Consider the following 19,278-nt stretch of genomic DNA (forward strand, 5'->3'; position numbering starts at 1 on the left):
AAGCCATCAATAACCAGACTCTGGGCAGTGGCACTCCAGGGAAAAGAGAGGAAGAGCAGAGGAGAAGAGAGAACAAGCATGTGGAAAGGTAAAGAAGAGGACAGCAAAGGGACAAAGGCAGATGTCCAAGTAGCCAACCTGCAGATTCAATTTTGCTCATTTTCCTCTCCCCTCTCCCTTTGCCTTGCCTTTTTCTTTCCTCCTTAAGCCTCTGTTGCCAACCTCATCTGCAACTTTAGTCAGTCTGAGCAACAGCAGCACCAACTAGAACCGAGTTCTCGAGGAGAGAAGGAACAAGCATGTGAGAGAGAAAGAGAGCGTCGCAGGTGAGTAAGGGTAATTAGGTTTATGTGAGCTATGGGATCAGACAGAGAGGAAGTTCCACTTAATTCTCTCCACCAGCCACAAAAGCATAATACAGCATTGATTTTAAAATATATCTGCAGCTCACCGGAAAGTCACGGTGGAAACTTCTACAACGTTTATTGGTTGGGACTGGCAAGAATTAGGAGAACATTTTAGAGTACAATCTGTTTAACATACCAGCAGCATATGAATGAAATTTAATCCCAGATATACAAACAATTTATTGCTCGTCTTGAGTTAAGTTCAACTCTCAAAAATGATTATTAGAAATAACCAATGCCAACAATGTTCCAGCATATTTTTGTGATGTCATATAGCCAACGATTGTACCTCAAAACGATGCACATTGTTTGTCAAAAAAAAAGTCATATAGCCGTTAAATAACATAGTTTCATTATATAATGTTATGTCACATAAATATACATTTATACTTCAGTTTACACATTAATAACACACAGCTTTTCGGGAATACAAGTTTATGAGTGTGTTTTCAGATCATGTGCCGTAAGTTCTCAGAGTCACTGATACAGTCAAGAGTCTTTTATAAGTGGTATTAAGAGGTTCTTGGTGGTGTTGGTATGCATGTGAAAGCCATTTGAAAGTTCTCAAACTGTAAAAAAATTTTTTTTTTTAAAAAAAAGGTCATTTAACAAAATGCAAACTTTAGTTAAAATGTTCCTGGAAAATCCTGGAAGTGCTGCAAGGAGTCCTTCAAAAGTCTTTGAGTCTGGTTAGTGTTCAAGTTGCAGTAATTTTAAAAATCGCTGTAAGCAAGTGATGAACATTTTATCCACGTGGCTCGTGTCGTCGTTGTTAGCTCCTTATGGCGGTCTTCCTGTCTCTGTCTTTATTCTGCAAGAGACAGAAACAACATCTCACATCATTGACGGGTTCACTGAAATCAAACTGAAACAACAGTTTGGGTTTTGCTCTCATGAGTTAGAGCTGGAGAAAACTTAAACGGTAGGTGGAAAAAAGGCTAACTGCCATCGAACATTGATTCTTTATGGATGTTGTTGGTGTTTTTACTTGATATATTTCATAGATTTCTCAGGAGGGTGGCTTCAGAAAGTCTTCCCTCCTGTAAGTCGACTTTATCTGTCCAGTCTCACAAATATAAAAAACAATTTGAGGTAAGCTCAAAGAAACAAACTTCTTAATCGTCATTTCATGAAAATTTGCCAGTTTTGATCGAAGCTTTCTCTGGTTTCACTAACACAAGTATACTTTACGTTTAATGAATTTATTCAAACCATATTTCATCACAGAGGCTCTAAAGAAGCCCAGCAATTTTACAGTAAAAAAAAAAAAATCATAACAGGTAAAAAAGATGATTTTTTTTATGTAAACCATACAAAATGCACTCAAAAATATATGGTTTCGTACTGGAATCACTGGCACAGCAAGTTCATGTGGTTTTAGATGTACTCTGCTTTTAGTTGATGGGAGAGTAAATTAGCCTTGACTACGTGCAGCAAACTCACATAAACACATTCTGTAATGTAGCACACAACATTAATTGTGGTGGCAGAGAGAAATGAGCTTTTCTTTAATACTATTACAGCCTGCAGATTGACATCATGAGCTGGTTCATGACAGCAGAGCATGATGATATGCTTCTCATTTATCTGTGGTATCAGAGCAGGAGGCCCTGATTTCCTGGCTGGTTGGGAGACCTTCGCTATCTGGCCAGGAAAATAACATCACTTTTTCCCTCTTCACCTAACCTCTTCTCAGCTCACTTGGGCCATCTACCACTGGCTTTTCAGGCAACAGTCAAGGGATTTTATTGAACACACCACTGAGTGATATGCAACACATATCATCCATGCTTTTGTAAAAAAAAAAATTTAAAAAGGAGAAAAAAGACGGATGTTTTAAGGATTAACTCATAGCTGACAACGGATCTTTGTTATTTAATTCTTCAGCTGAAGAATAAGGCTACCATTATCCCATATGCTAATATAAGCACTCATGTCCTCTCCTGACTTTTCTCTACCCCCTCTCATATCATCTCAACTAACCCTCTCTGCCTCCCACTTTCCTTTCCTCTCATCACGCCGAACACCTGTTACACATTTCCTCTCAGACGGCGCACAAGGTGTAGGTGTTTGGAAAAATCCGTTTGCCTGAGATCAACATAGGTGGGTTGGTGGTTGGAAGGGTATCAGGCGGTAATCAAAGAATGAGATCATAAGACTTGGACAGGAATTGGTACTCCCACTGACGGAGGTGAGTGAGTGTGAGGAGACGCAGAAACTGTTGTTGTCAATCCTTCCTCCAGCTGGATCAGCAGAGGATCATTAGATTACACTGAAATTGAACCATTACCGTTGCTAGACATGAATCATTACCACTGTGTTACTGGCTGCGAGTGCAAGTATGAGCAACACCAGCGGTATAATTTAGTATGTAGTAGCCACGCTTAAAAGCAACTACTTCATGTGACCAAATGTGTCTTATTTGTTCTTCTGTTGTCCTGTTTTCAAAACTAAGTAGATAGTAGATGAGATATTACTAGCATAAGGAAATATAAGAACATCAATCAGCACATGTAGGGTTTCCTCATTTTAAAGATCATAGAGGTCTTTCAGCATTAATCCTAATGCAAATAAGCATATGTTTACCACCATTTATACTCTCAGTTGCCTTCTGGATTGTTTGTACCATAAATAAATAAGAGGCACTTATATCATATTAAGAGTTTCTTATGACCCAAAGACAAAACGAGTGGGAGAAAAGGACAGAAAATCCTTATTTTGTTGGTGTCCGTGGATCCCATCTGTAGATTTGCTCTTTTTTGCTGAAGAGCGCAGTTTTATAATTTATAGTAAATCTCTTGGCTGTGATTCGTGGAGCGCTGGGGGATCCCCCCACATTAAGAACCCTTGCTTCAGGCACAAATCCATTCCTAGTACAACTGAAGAGTCTTGATATGATCACCGTAAAAGATTACACAAGACTAATGATCTGCCTCAAATTATCTGTCAGTTTAACCATCTGACATGACATGTAGTCTTGCTCAGATGTCTATTTTGTGTCACTTACAGCCTGGAAAAACCTCGGCTTCATTGACGCTGTGATCTCATTGTGCTTGTTCCCTTTCACAAACCATCAAAACCATCAGTTGGAAGACAAAAACGCAGCCATGCTCCTGGGTGTTTGTTGGAAAGCAACGGGGAAAATTAAAGGCATTTGTCAGTGGAAGGAAAAGTACTTGAGGCAGTTTAGAGTTAAAGTGGGTACGTGAGAAATTTCACTTGAAACCTGTGTGTGAAAATTGGATGATTTCCCAAATTACATCAAATTGCAGCGGAATCGGTAGGAATCAGCCCACGTCTCATTGTTAGTGCTCCGTGACAGTTTAGAGGCACAGCTGTAGCTGGTGTAGGCGGTTCAGCTGGAGTGAAGCCGGTTCAGTCAAAACAGAAGGTGGAGGGGATTTGGGGAGGGGGGCTTTAAGGCCGGCCTGGTAGTCAAAACAATCTCCTGAAGACTAATAGGGCATGCTCGGATGACATCTCTGCTCTCTCTTTTCTCTTTCCAAACAGGCTCGCGCGCACACACACATACCGCTGTCTTCCCAGGAGGCCGATTTGTCTGACATTAATATGATTACCTGCTGATGTTTACTTTAGATATGATATGATGATACTACCAAACTTGAACAATATTTTTGGACCAACAAGGAGAAAGCAGCCTGTCTTAACCCTAATGTGAAGACAGTAAACACTGTCTTCACAGCATCTTATCAAGTCCACAAATTCAGTCTTTAGTATTGTTTTTCCGAAACCCAATCCTGCCGTTCCTTCACCTATAACTGGATTTTCCATTCTCTTTTTTTCCTGTGTTAAGCTGTTCTGTCAAATACAAACATCTAATTTAGTTTCTGGCTGCACGAGGACAGGAATGACTGGTTGGAAAAAATAATTTCTACTTGGGCACTGGCCCGCAATCGTATAAGGAGATTGGTATTTAACCATGAAATGAAAACTGGTAATATCCTTTCAGTTTAGCGAGTGAAAGTATGTGTATGCGTCAGGGCCTCTGGTGGCTTATAGAAGCTGTAATTTCCCCCATAAATGATCATTAATTGATAAATAAAACATAAGAGACTTCAATTGAGTGAAATAAAACACAAAATAAGGCCCCAGTCTGCCACTACGTGACTTGGACACATCACAAATTCATGTTCATTGCAGCTTTGCCAGTAAGCATGGCTCTTGATTAATCTTAGATTGCCTAATTAGATGCTGCTTGCACCAGGCAGCCACACATGTACTTTATTTTCCCCAGCATTTTAAAAATCTGTTTTAATGACTCCATAACAAGCCAGACTTCATTTTCACTAGTCTCAGATGACTTAATTTTGCTACATTATGCACTAACCAGCGCTTGATCATCAGTGCTAAGATGTAGACCCTAAAAAAACCAGTATGTCATTAGCTTCAGTACATATTGTTTCAAGAAACAGCATAAATCCTGCTTTGTCGCTGTGTTTCTCTAAAGCCTGGCTCGACTTTCTGTATTTTTGCTTTAATTTTCTGGGTGAGCGGCCCTTTCCCCAAAGACCGAATGGCTACAGAATGATAGTTTTGCTAATAGATTTTGTTAGTTATCTGACCCGGCTTCTTCTGCTGGTGTTAAATTAGGATTTAACCGTTTCCATCTGTGCTGAAAATATACAGACAGGTCCACGCTCGAGGGCACACACTCGTACACAAACTCACACACACCGAGCGTGGCTGAGAATACATTTAGACGCTGCCATCAGCGTGTTAGCTGCCTTCGATGCACCTCATTAGCATAGCGAAGCTCTTGCTCACAAGGCACGAAAAACATTCCCTCCAACTCAACGCTAGCATTATCAGCAAATGAGGGCAATTTAGTTTTCATCTATGACGTTCTACCGAGACGTCGACTCCGTGCACAAAAGTGACGCAATGCTTTTTTCCAGTGAAAACAGACTAATATCCAAATAACTGCAAAAACCGCAGTCATTAGCGCGGCCCCGCACATGTCCTATGCATGCATTTAAGCCCTCTTTAGGCCCATGGTTCATTTGATCTCTATAAAGAAGCAAAGTGTAGTTTGAGCACAGCCTAAAAACCAACTGTCCAAACTGGAGGATAAATAGCTAAGTTGATTATCCCGCTGAGTCGTTGGCTATTTCTCTTTCTCTCTCGCTCTACTTCTCCATCTCTGTTTCCACAACTTCCTGCACACCATTAGTTTAGAAAGTGTTGAAAACGCAGTCATGATCCAGAACTCCTTAACTAAGTAATCATATTTAAGACTTTTTTTCTCTCTTTTTTGCACGCTGTCTAGAAGTGGTGAACGGCTGTCTGGTTGGAAAGACTAGGAGGTAGGGTGAAATGCTTTTGATAAAAGTGTCTGAGTGCGGTGGTGTGCTGTGTGCCCACATGTGTGTGTATATATATGTGTGATTGGTGTGGGCGTGAGCGTAAGCAGGGAGGGCGTTTCACAGTGAGTGGTTTCCAGGCTCCTTTAACATCACCATCAAAGCCCAACGTCAATGTGTTTCTAATAGCAGCCGCTGAATTAAACACTGGCTGTATGGCCTCAGCAGAGGATAAATCATTTACAGAACAATTAGCTCATTTGTTGCTCCGCTCTGTGCTGCCAATGACTTCCAGACACAGAGAGCCAGCCAGTGTGTGTGTGTGTGTGTGTGTGTGTGTGTATCTGTCTGTGAGTGTGTTTGCAAGGTTGCTGCTTAAGACACATTAAAAAATTCACTCTAGATGTGTCACTCACATCCGTCTCATGCAAAAACAAATGCAAGTGGTCCTCGCCCTCACACCAGCAGAGAAGAGGTGTTTCCAGTTGCACAGTGAGATTTTAGTGCCCCCGTCTCTCCATCCACATACAAAAATCACCATGCGTAGTTGTGCTGCAGCCGAGATATAAATCAGAACCGTTTGCGATATCAAAGGCAGAATGCATTGTCTGCTTACGTTTGCTTTTTGATTTCCAGAAATTCCAAATAAATGACCTCCGTTGAGTGCGAGTAAAACTCTGGGCCGTGCCTTAAAATGCTTGTAAACGCATCTAAATTTAACCATTTCAAAAGAAGCGCTGGTCTATTTACACCAACCACACCATAAGCACCAGAGCAGTTATATTTTCACCAGATTTTTCTTTCATTTTTTTAAAAATTTTGTTTCCGAACATAAGATGTTGCTTTTAATTAATCAGACGAGCTTCTTCGAAATTCAAATGATGGAAAACGCTTGGGCACGTCACATCCAGCTAGAAAGGAGAATGCAGTGTGATTGCTCTTATTGGCAGACGAACTGCTATTTCTATTTACTTTAGCCCTTTGAATTGAATTAACCCGCTCTCTGTTTCGGGCCAAAAGAAATAGGCCACAGTTGAACGCTGCGGACTAGAGACAGATAGATTAGCACATTTTAAAAGATGTTTGTTTTGAATCACGTTTTGCATAAATTCAGATTGTAAAATAACTGCAGCAGACAACCACCTCAGCACTTTCACCATCACTGAAGGTGACCTCTACCAGATATTGACTTAAGACAATAAAGAGCTGATGATTATAAAAGCTGCCACTGTGAGCTTCTCCTGTCACATGTTGAGTCCAGGCATCTGACAGTTGCACTGACAGCAAAGAGCCTTTGCACAGGATAGCTGCATCAATCAAGTAGACAGCACGGGGATTTGAGCCGTGCTCGGCTCACCTCAGTCGTCTGTCCTCAGTATTGTACATCTCATTTACAGATGTAGCCATCAAGCATGTCCCCCCCCTTTTTTAAATCCAAGTATCAAAGGCACCAGCATGCAAGAGCTGCTATCCACTTTGTCTTTGCCAAACTGCGTGTGCTCCACCCCTTACACATCAGATTTTTGCTGTGATATATATGAACATTCAAGGAGGTATTTGGCATCAAAACAAAAAAGATACTGAGAGTAAATTTCACAAAGTAGCTTTTCATGCTTCACCTGACACTTTAGGGCATCAAGAGAGAGATTTTGTTCTTTATGTTGGCATAAAAAATTAAAAATAGATACATTTTTTTCCTGACAAGCCTCTACTAAACCTCTCGAATTTTTCAGACGACTTGAAGGTGGGTGAAAATTTTTAACCTAAAATCTGACAAAAAAAAAAAAAGACCCGTCATTCATCAAACGGCTGACATTTGACGACGCAGCGATATTGAGAGGGTTTTAATCATGTTCTGTATCATTTTCAGGAAACTCACCGTAAATGAGTGAAATTCATTTTAAAGCTCCTTAAGACATGTGTACAAAGAACCGACACATAATGAAATCCCATCACTATTCCTCCGACTCTGTAAGATGTAAAGCGTAGCACTCCGTGTGCAGTAGTCATTACTAACAACACTGTTTGTTTTGAAACAGTTATACAGTATTCACACACATAATAAGAGGAAATGAGCGTATACTTTTCTCACTTTCGCCCTCTCCGACGCTGGAAAGAAGTGTAACTGAAGCAGCTGGTCTAAGCAGACCTGACAGCTGTGATGAACCTCAATGACCATAAAAACATACAAAGAGAGCACTCAGGACACAAAGTCTCATTTTACCTTCACAATCGTTTCCTCTCTGTAATCACCAGCACCGACTCTGCTCTTTAGCCCACTTAGACCCACTGTAGCCACTTTTCCAGAGAAAACGAAATGCTCTCAGGTTCTGCCAATCAGAGGAGGCCAAATGAACCTCATTTTTCTCCTAAAATATATTTTAGATAATTGCATCAATTTACACACACACACACACACACACACACACACACACACACCAGGCTGCTGCCCCCGCGACCCGGCCTCGGATAAAGCGGATGAAGATGGATGGATGGATGGATGCATCAATTTAATTTGGAAATCGCACAATAAACATTCAGCGTGGATACATGAGCCTCTTTGCACTGCGTGTGCCGATATGATGGCGAGGAGGAGCACTGGAGCCTGGTGGAGTGATATTATTATGACTCCACCGGGCCTTTGTTGAAGGGTCCAGCTAACAAGTCCTGTTCTTGTATCCAAAGCCCAGCTCAGCTTATTCCTGTGTGCCAATACAGCTTAACTTTAAACATAGCCACACAGTGTATGCTGTACTTGTACCCACACAACATCCTGCTGCTAACCGTCTAACTAACCAAGTGAAGATTAATCCACCACTGAAATTAGACCAAGAAAGTGCACCATTTAACATTTTTTACTGGTTGTATGCAGTAAAAGAAAATGCAATATAGAGTTAAAAAAAAAAAAGATCTTCACATTGTGATACTGATAAGCTACTAAATTCACTTTAAGCAGAACTGCAAAGACATTATAGTTGTTTGTGTGTGATTCATAAAACTGTTTGCATAAACCAAAACTAAGCAACCATTTCTACACCCTTGTGCTAACTCATCTTCTGTCTTCTCGCTTGCGATTCTTCTGGATTCGTTTGGGGAAGTCAGCCAAGTACGCTTGATGCAACGTACACAGCACACAGGGGAGAATAATGAGACTTTTCATTGAGCTACCGGGAAACATCATAACGTGACTGACAGTGTGTAACACAGAGTAAGCTGAAGTGTCTGCGCTCGAGTGTTTTGACATGAGAAATAGTTTTCTACCCAGCATGCATTTACAGGTCAGTCATGCAACCACAGCAGCGAGCTGACAGCAGCAGATAGTATTACAAAGCTCCTACTGGCAGCTCTGACCTCCATCAGGTCGATCGATATGCACAAAGGTGGTGGTGGTGGTGTTTGAGGGGAGCCGGGGTGCACATGTTGAAGGTGAAGAAATGAAACAGAATGAGATGTTTGCGAGGACAAAGGAGGAAGTGAAGGAGGAAGTGAAGGAGTCAGCGAGGACAGACAGGTTAAAAAAGAAGGGACGGGGTATAGGTTTCAGGCGAGTTATCTGCGAGCTGAGGACGTCTGGGTTTGGACGCTCAGGACGTCTAGTTTTTCACTCGCAGAAGTTTGGAGGGGTGGGGGGGACACTAAGACTGCTGAGTCTCAGGTTATCCCCCAGCTAAAGGGTCTCTGGGTTGAGACACTGAGGAGGGTATTAGCTTTCACACACTGCTGGGGTAACGGCGGAGTCTGCCAGATGTCAGCCCCTTACCCATAAATCCTGCTAAATGGGCGGCAGCTATGGGCTGGGGGGGGGGGGGGGGGGGGGGGGGGGGGTCAACTCTTTATCATCTTCTGTAGCATTTGTCAAAATCAGAACTGGGGTCATATATATTTAACTTCACTCAGCTGATCCCTCATTTTCTGTATTTTCTCATCAAGCTGATGATTTTCGTCTGCGAGAGTGGCTTTGATTATGTTAATTTCCCGCGATGACTCAATCAAATATGAGCAGAAACAGGTTCGCCCTAAGGTGTAGCTTATCCATTTTAATAGTTGTAGAGAAATGTAGATTTTTATCAAGATTATTGACAAAAGTGGAGAAGAAAAGTTGGTTGTTTTGGTTTTTTTGCTCTAAAATGTTATCGATTCTCCACCTACATTTTGTCCTGTGACTGTGACTTTCACTGGAACAAAGTAATTGCCAGTTACCAATTTGTATCTCTCAGGTCAATCTCGAGAAGTTATGATTAAAACCTTCTCGTATTCGGGCTGACGTCAATGCATTCTTGAAATTATACGCATGGTTTTGGACGGATTTCACGGGCTCCTGGTCATAAATCTCAGTCACTGCATAAATACCCTTGTAAACTCTAAATTCATATTTTTTAAAAAGAGAGCACAAACAACACCATAGATGGGTTTAGACACAACACTCGTACACATTTAGTCTGGAAAAAGCCTGCGTGCTGTTTGAACCCAGCTCTCGGAGAGAAAAACAACTACTGCTGTGGACTGTAATGCTCAGAGATTTTCAGAAACCACCTGCTTAATTAAAACTAACCCCCGATGATACAATAACACTGAGTCCTTTAAAAAGTGGTTTTGCTTTTACAGTCCCTCTGGGCCAATCTGGTTTATGGGCACATTCACTGATCTCAGGTCAGCTGTCCTAAACCACCACACAGTGTCTCTGACCGCACTGGTCTTCAGCTAAATCTCTATCATTTGTATTTTGGAAAATTTAACAAAGATAAATAAAGAAAACAAGACTTTTCTTTTTAACTTCCCGCCATTTAGTTTTAGAGGATTTTTAAGCAAAACGCACTTTTAACTTAATGTTTTCCCGGATTTCCCTCTTCTTCTTTAACTGACTGAGAGTTCGTTATCCGCTCACCATTTTCCTCTGGTTACTGAGGCAGAAGGTACAGATGTGCTTGGGCTGCGCTGATTGGTCGGATCCTCGGTTGGGGGAGGAGCTGACATGGAAAAACGGCGGTGAGGGAGCGTGGCAGGGCTGTCCGTCATGAAGCCCTTCGCCCAGGAGCAGCACGTTACCCAGATGGCTTATGTAGCTGCTGGCCAAACGCAGCGTCTCGATCTTTGACAACTTCCTGTAATCATGAAAACAGTTGTGGTGTTGACAGAGGAAAAAAAGAAATTTGGAGGGTAACGTAAAGATATCTGCCTCATAGGATATGTTCAAACCTGCAAGAGAATGATGCTAGATGCTAGAATTTTTCTTCCCTGTTCGAGTTTGGAGAGTTTCAGATTAAAGGCCTAAATATAAAACCATCATTTATTTGGCTCTCCAGGTGGAAATCATTCTGTCCCTGTCTTATTTGTGCATGATGTCACAAAACAGTAACTCATGCAGGTCTTTACCTGTCTGCAGGCTCGGTGGGGATGAGTGTGCGCAGCGCTGTAAATGCTGTGTTGACAGAATTGGTGCGATCTCTCTCCCGCGCGTTGGCCGCGTTCCTCTGGCGATATTCCTTAGGTGGAGATGAGTCCGGGGGGACCAGTCTCGCGGCCATGCCCCCTACTTCTATCCCTCCGCCTCCTCCCCCGCACAGCTTCCTCTTCCTGTTCACCTTGATGTGAAAGGCAGATGGGGAAGACGAGGACAAGCGAAAGGCGGCGTTGGAGGAATTGCTGGTACGCTCCTCGGAGCCCGAGCCCTCGCTGCCGTTCTCGTCATCGTCTTCGGAGAGAAGGGCGATGTCGCCGTACAGGAAGCGGCCCGCGGGGGGTGCCGTGCGCAGCATGGCGAATGTCATCTTGGGCGCAACAGCGTGACAGTTACCGGTCAGTCTTGTGGGGGCTTCCTCAAGGCAAGGTTGAGCTGATGAAGCTTGTTGGCTGAAGCTGGCTGAAGGTGTCCACCAGAGATATTTCCCCCAAAACTTCTCTTCTTCACAAAACAAATTAAGCCAGGAGAATCGGATGTTTCCCTTGCGAGTCTAATTTGCCTCAACTTGTAATCTCCCCTTATTGAAGTTGATCCTAAAGCAGGTTAAGAGGTCACGACAACTTGACCTCAGAGCACTCGGGTCATGGACAGCTGCAGGTTCCAAGTCCTTCTTGTTCTTTCTGGATCTATTCACATGCACTTCACATCCCAAAGATCTGTGTCTCCTGCAGCTATCACTTCAAAATAAGAATCAAAAAATCAGTTTATACTTGCATGTTGAAGCAAAAATTGGTCTCGTTTCTCATTGCTTCTCTGCGCGTCTTTCTTTGCCCTTCGTTTCTATATTTGCCCGTTTCAATTCCAGGAACGACTCTGCGCCAGCCGCCTCACTCTCTCGTGCTCTCTGTCCTTTCTCCCTCTCTGTGTGTCTCTGCTCCACATGTGCCTGCAGTCTGAGTGTTTCCGTCTGTCTCTGGTCTTAAAGCCAGTGGGAGGGCAAAAGGACTGCACTGCTCCTCCCTCTGAGCACTGAGGGTCCCTTGGCTGCTCTCTAGAAGCAGGCCGGAGAGACCGGAGGCAAGAGGCAAACCATCCGCAGGAGTTTGTTTTGGCTGCATGCTGATATGTTCCAGGGGAAATCCACCCTAAAACAGATCTTGCATCACCCACGGGGCCCTCTAAAATTTAAGAAATACGGTCGATGTGTTGGATAAAATGCTGTCATGTGGCATTAGTAATAAAGCTGTTATCTTGGACGGTACAATCAGATGTCAGGTTGATCTATTTCTCTATATTTATTTTCTTTTTTCCACAGAAATGTGTCCAGAATCAAATTTACCAAACTGTCTTTTGAATAACGACTGAATATCTTAAAAGAATTTCTGTTGTGTTAACTTGTTTTCAGTTTCTCACATGATATGTTCTTCCTGGTTTCTGTCATTAGTCTGACAGGGCACGCTACCAGCAAGAGGTACAACTGGGTTTTGCGTTTGCAGGAAAAAAAAAATCATGTTTCGTTCAACCACTTCCTCGACTGCAGTAAGCTGTGAAGACAGAGTGGCGAGTGTGAGTGTTTTTTCTTTCCCTCCGTCTACATCTCTGATTTCATCCCGGGACAGCTGGCCGGGAGGCATCGCTGAGCTCATGGATGACGCCAAAATGTAGGTTTATCCGACCGCAAGACTTTTATCTGTACGAGCTGTGGCACTAAAGAGCTTTGCAATGTATCTATCCTCATGGGACTCAGACATTTAACGTGAATTTAAGGTTCATGCGATTGGAGATTGTAGTAGGAGAGCTGCGACTTTAAACTGCCTTCATCTATCTGTCATCCTCTCTTCGAGAAGGAAGTTAATAGTTCAAAACGAGGTACAGCAAAGGAAGCAGAGACAGAGGCGAGAAGACAGACACAAGTGGGAGTAAATTAGCAAGAGACAAGGCAAGACAGGAGCGTCAAAGTCTAATTGTGTTTTCTGCTTAAACTCTTTGTGATATTATTAGTCATGATCGCGCAGCTTAACTCTTATTGCCAAGAGACTGTGTGACCTTTATGTGTTTCTTCCTACTTTAAATGTACAGCGGTTAAAGGTTGACAACCTATGTAAAGCTCAGCTATGAAGTCTGTAATCCTCAGCAGTACCTCAGTGAAAACTCTAAACCCAACTGCCATTACTGGTATGCCTCTTTTGTGTAGATTGGCAAGAGTAAGCTGCTGCTGAAAACTAATAGCACAATGAATAATCTGTCAGAGTTACACAATGTTACAGTCGGCATTCATCACTCTCGATTTCTCTGTCTTTTTCCCTCTTCTGCCCATATTTCTCCCTGACTCCCCTCCCCTCGGTGTCCATCCCTGCCCTTCAATCTTAGTCGTGGTGTTTATGCTGTGGTGTTGAGTGAATGAACCAAAGCCAACGCTGGTTGCAGCGGTTGATTGCAGTACCTACAGGAAGCACAGAAAAGTGCAGCATAGGTGGGAATTAAACTCCAGTCGGACTACTATAATGAAAACAAAATGTGCTGCTCTTCCTACATACGAGTGCTTCACAGAAGCAGAGAAGCATTAAGTTTTGGCACTGATCGGTTCCTCCTGAAGGTGCAATCAAACAATGCGGTTCTGCTCCTACAGTTCACGTTACACCACCTTTGCAGAGTTCACACTGCTACCATGAATAAATCTCCTTAAGAAAAATAAATAAATAAATAAAAAATAATCTTCAGCTGCAGGACGTAATGGAAACAAGGAAGAAAGCAAGGGAAACACCCCCCAAGTGTAACAATTTTACACTTTGTTGGAAAAAACCTTTTCCACTTCCCTTCAACTCTTATTGAACACATCCGTTCATGAGATCAGGCCAACTTCCAATCAATGTTTTAGATTAAAAGAAAAAGAACCTTTAATGATGCTCTTGTAGCTATTTAAACTTTTCCTAATGCCGAAAAACTAAATAAAAGTGGACCAAAAATAACAAAATCCCTCAGTGAAAACAAACTTTGTCTTTCAGGAGCCAGCGCCGTATCCGACAGCTCATCGCTCTTGCGAGGGAGAAAACTAGGACAGTATGTGGTAAACAGTTGGGTTTGGGTTGGAGAACATTTTGGATCTCTTCTAAATATTATTGCTTTGGCATATATGCCTTTAATTGATAGCTGCGGCAGAGACGGACAGAAAATGTGGTATGTGTGTGTGTGTGAAGGAGGGGGGGCATGCAACAAAAGGTCAGGAGTTGCGGTAATGTGGCATGTTAGTATTGTCAATGCTTGAGGAATCCTGCGATGATTTACAGCCCTGGAGTTAGAGAGAGATGAAGACATGATCTTTGAAACGACTTGTTCTGCGCTGTGCTCTGCCTATCTGCATATTTTTGACTGACCGCTAAAATGTGGAGGTGTATTTCCAAACCAGCTGCGCTCTCTCTGCGGCCCATCATTACATTGCATTAGCATGATCTTCCCCTAGTTTGCATATCCCAGGAGCGTGTGGCTGGTCTAATACAGTATCCATTTCTCTCTGAATCACTGCCAGAACCCATTCGACTGGGTATATCCACTATTTATAATCACGTATGTTTGCCAAGTGAATGTTGCATAAGAAGAAAGGAGTCGCATTACAATTCAGTAATGGCAACATTTACATTTAAACTACATAAAAATATTGACCAATATTCCTCGATGCAGACTGTGCATTACACAGTGATGCTGAATGTTCCTGTGTCAGATATTATCGTTGTACTGAACTGCAGACCCAATTTGCAGTGTAACACTTACAGTTTTACACTTAAGTTGTACATGTATGATGCATGATTTGCATAGTGCAAATAATGAAAACGGTGACATTTGACATGCCGTGTTATATGACAGAGTCCTACCAGAATGTGGGAATTGCATCTTGTATAAACTTAGCATTAGGTTTTGAGGCTTTGCACCAACCAAGTGCCAAATGGCCATATCGTGCACTGGTGAACGCATACTTAAAAGCAAGTATATGTTCAGACTTGGAGCTTTTTCACTGGAAACAGCTGCGCGACGCAGCTCAAAGCGGAGCCAGAAGAAAAAGGCAGTTTCAAAAGTTCTTTTATTTGTGAATGAACAGGTAGCCACTCATGGTATTTTTAAGAGGTGTTGATTGTACCGAGGATGTAATTTCCCGAGCACACACCTTCTGGACCGTGGACTTATGGCATTTGTCAGGCTGAAGCAAGTGATTTAGTACGAGCTGGCAAAGAGAGTTTGGCAAATTCATTTTAGAGAATCCCATGAACCAACATCACAGAAAAAAAGGCCAATAGGATTGATTATTGAAAAATGAGCAGTGAACTTTATGTTCGACTTGCATCGCTCTTTCTTCTCACACTGGGACTTTGGAAGTTCTTTTTTTTAATGACAGTTTTAGATTTATTTATTTTTTGTGTGTGTTTTTTAATCACGCATTTTGAAATTGAGTGGTGTTCTCCTTTAAAGACACAGCAGCAGTAGTGGTGGCAGCAGCACAGTAGTAGAGCACCATCTGATAGTCATTACCCCTCCCCTCTCCTCCCCCATCCCTTCTCCTCCTCTTCTCCTCTCGCTTGATACTCTTTGCTCAGCTCAGACGTATTATTCATTAGTCTGATGAAAAACACCCACCATCTTAGTAGGGCCCAGCCTCGCGCGCACACACACACACACACACACACACACACACACACACACACACACACACACACACACACACACTCTCTCTCTCTCAGTCAGAATAAGTGAAGTGAACAACTCTGGCACAGGTCAGGGACCTGTCAAAACTCGGAAGCAGGTCTGGACTCGATACCGTACCAGAGAGCAGGCGCCTAGCAGGGGAAAGACACTCCAAGGAACTGAGCTATTTATTGTAGTCCTCGGATAATCGTTTCTATAGCCTCCACCGAAACTGATAGAAAGAGGGAAAAGGGGAAGATCTCTGTTATGATGCCACTAAGCAGACGTCTGGACTGGGTCATTACCAAAAGTAAGTGTGTGCTCTCCGCAGCAGGGAGCGCACAAATAATGACAATGGGAAGAAGAGTAGGGATAGAGAGAAAAGAAGGTGGGAAGGTGGAAAGCAGGACAAGGAAGAAAAGTAGGATGGAAAAGGGGGAAGTGAATGGGGGGGGGGGGGGGGGGGTGTCAAAGAAGACGAAGAGGAGAGAGCTGGTGGCAGCCTGCCAGCGCTCCGGACTGCAAAGTGTATTGTATGGGGAAAATGGTCGGAAGTGCTCGCCCCCCCAACTTGCAGCCCCCACCACCACTAGCCCCAATTTCAGCCTCATTCAGCCTCAGCGCCAGCCACACTCTACTGTGTTTCCCAAGAGAGCCAGACTCTACAGCTGGCCTTATTAAACTGAGAGAGGCAGAGAGACAGAAAAAAGACCGGGAAGGAAAGAGAGGTCACACAACTGGAAGACATCAGTCGAAACTGCGCTCGTTCTCTTAGTTTTTTCCGTTCATATCCCGTTTTATGATAGAGTTTCTCACAAACACGCTTGCGGTGCACTGGGTTCAAGCGTGTAGTAAAAAGCTATTGTTTGATTTGACATCCCTCAGAACGCTGTAAAACAATGAAAGAAATGCTGGGAAATTAAAGTCTATGTGACTTTTATCTCGTTTGTCTGAGTGCGTCTGAAGGCTGTCGTCATACATCTGAGCCCTGCTGTATGAGCATGTCTCCTTTTAGTTTGTGAACACAGTGGGCCAATAAAAGAAACTTTGAGAGACGGAAATCTGCTTCTAATCCTTTATCTTGTGGTCGTTTTGAATTTGCTTCATTTCTACTGCATTCTGAGTTTCTGTTCCACCTTGACGGGGTTTTCATCAGATGCCTTTACTTTAAAATAAAGAAATTAGGTTAATTCACACATGCACTGTGTTTTTTCCACAAGCAGCTTCTGGTCACTGATCTACTCCTATGGGAAAACCGAGGATAAAGTCCACCTCCACTGCATAATGAGAGTCTGCAAAGGGATACACACTCCATTTATGTCTGCCTTTAAATGCTTGATCAGTGGAACACCTATATGTCAAGTATACACTGCTTTGTCTTTTGTGATATTGGTAATTGATCAGAGTATTAGTTGGATGAGCAATTAAAGGCTTTCATGCCTGCACCAATTACCTCCTGACACCCAGCACATAGCTGGGAACCATTTGGGATGCTATTTGTGGTGAGTTGGATGCAATAAATTTAAAAACTAAGCATCGTCTTTGAATAGAAAGTCTTTATTTTGGTTTTAAAGTATGAATTCATATGGGAACAATGGGTTCATTTAACATCATAACTCAAGAAAAGTGCAGAAAGGTCCAAATGTAATGCCCAGTTACTAGGGTAAAAACAAAAATTACCAGAATTTATCAATTTCAGTTTGTTTTGTTGGTTGGTTACTAAAAAAAAGAGAATTGTTGGAACAACTCAATGATATTATGTGAACTGGTAACACATTTAATTAAGTTATTTTAAAACAACTTATTTCAGCAAGTCAGAACCTTCCAACAGATTTAAGTTACAAGCAACAGATAATAAGTAAGACTTAACTTGCACGCTTCACTTAAGAGAAATTAAGGGAAGAAGTTGTGATTTCAAGTTGATAGAAACCCCCAAAATTTTCAATGGTAACTCAGCTGCAACACTTTTTACAGGTTTGGTTTGTATTTTTTAAGATTGCTTCCAAGGAGTCCTACTCTTACCTTTTGCCAGTGGTGTTCCATAAGGACAAGCAAGGCAAGCAGTGCTTTCCAGAAACCAGCGTGTGACGCGAGCTGGCGCTTTCACTGCTCTGAGATCAGTTAGATCCATGTCTTCTTATGGAAACACAGCTAGCATTAGCAAGCAAACTAGCTTCAGTGATTTATTATTGTAACAGTTCAGTTTCATCTTGCTAACGGTGTATGTCGAGAAGATGGAGTTTGAAAAACCTGTTAAAAACGTATTTAATAAGCTGGCAACGATGGAGAGAGGACAGTTCTCACCATGTCCGTTCTAATAAAACTGGTAAGCTAAGCAGGTGCAGGATCAGCAGCACTTTCAGATTAATTTATGATTATGTTTATGAGCTCATGAACAACTGAGATTCTCACAGGACAGCGACCACAAGCCCGATTTTCTATAATATAATGCTTGTCATTAAACAGAATATATTTACAATGATCTCAACCTTAAACACATGCAGCAGTAATCCATGTAACACTGATTTCTAGGATGGCAACTCTGCTTACCTCTTAGTAAAAGTCACTGCATTGGACTGCATTTTAACATTAAACTTCAATGGACAAGCCCAAAATCAACATGTCAGGAATCTAAGTGAGGGCGTGTTGTATGGTCACTTTTATTTATTTATTTATTTTAATTCATTATGGACTGTGAATTAATCCACAAAGGTCAGAGTGTCGAGCACAGCTGTTACATCCTGATGTGGGAAAGCGTTTGGCAGAAACACCCATTGCAGTGATGTGTGCCATTGTGCCAGATTTTTTTTGCCACATCAGCACAATTTCTTTCAACCTACGTACCAGATTTGGCGCCCCATGGCTCCATTTTCTTCCCCAAAGTCTGACATATGAGGAGATCCAGTACGCGTCACAGACACACAAGGGAAATGCTCAGACGGACTTCAAGGACTCATCACAGCAGAGCAGCTCCACTGAACGCGGTGTAGTCCTGCCAAGGAGACAATCAAAATCAAAGCTGGTGCATAGTCCAGGAGCCCAGAGACATAGTTACTGCATATCTTTGAGGAGCCTGTAACCAGACTGGCACGAGGTTAAAAGTTCTTATTGCCATATTGAGACTTGCACCCAAACAATCTTCTGGTTCTCCTCCACACAACAAAGGTTTCCCTAAAAGACAGCCAAATGGCACTTTAAAATGGCTTCCTGCCACTGCAAACTACAATCAGTGGAAATGAAAAGCACATGCAAGCAAAGAATGAGCGACACAACTGAAGTCACTTGTTACAGTGCACAACTGGCTCTGTAATAGGTGCTGGACATCTCTGATAAAGTTTAAAATCAAGTCAACACTTAAGTAGCCCTCCTTAAATAAATGAATAAAAACACAGGAGACTTAAACAGCCATGAAGGCTAACCTTTAATAAAAACCCAGCAGCAACCCAGAAAAGTGATGCTGGAAATAAAACTGAAC

At 42.4% G+C, this 19,278-nt stretch overlaps 1 protein-coding gene across 2 annotated transcripts; it reads right to left on the reverse strand.

Moving 5' to 3' along the window:
* Window positions 1–458: 458 nt before the first annotated feature.
* Window positions 459–12,095, reverse strand: LOC309717849 (basic helix-loop-helix transcription factor scleraxis-like). 2 transcript variants are annotated; one of them, XR_014279829.1, is made up of 3 exons: window positions 11,102–12,095; window positions 10,545–10,830; window positions 459–1,218 (listed from the first exon to the last, which is right to left on the reverse strand). XR_014279829.1 is itself a non-coding variant. In XM_082552714.1 (3 exons), exons 1-3 carry the CDS (start codon window positions 11,494–11,496, stop codon window positions 1,180–1,182), a joined length of 651 nt encoding a protein of 216 aa, XP_082408840.1. In that variant the 5' UTR covers window positions 11,497–12,095; the 3' UTR covers window positions 459–1,179. The 2 variants fall into 2 exon arrangements, 1 of the variants encoding a protein (XP_082408840.1); XM_082552714.1 differs by having other exon boundaries at window positions 10,614–10,830.
* Window positions 12,096–19,278: the final 7,183 nt, after the last annotated feature.

The sequence above is a fragment of the Aulonocara stuartgranti genome, assembly GCF_965226115.1.
Source record: "Aulonocara stuartgranti genome assembly, chromosome: 11".
NCBI classification, from domain to species: domain Eukaryota; kingdom Metazoa; phylum Chordata; class Actinopteri; order Cichliformes; family Cichlidae; genus Aulonocara; species Aulonocara stuartgranti.

Bases quoted from the DNA above. Each gene is read 5' to 3' on its own strand.
- LOC309717849 (XM_082552714.1), bottom strand. From the start codon at position 11,496: ATGACATTCGCCATGCTGCGCACGGCACCCCCCGCGGGCCGCTTCCTG. The intron at 10,831-11,101 runs GTAAAGACCTGC...TCATGATTACAG, and splicing joins CCCACCGAGCCTGCAGACAG to GAAGTTGTCAAAGATCGAGA. The intron at 1,219-10,613 runs GTGAGCGGATAA...TGTCTCTTGCAG, and splicing joins TCAGTAACCAGAGGAAAATG to AATAAAGACAGAGACAGGAA.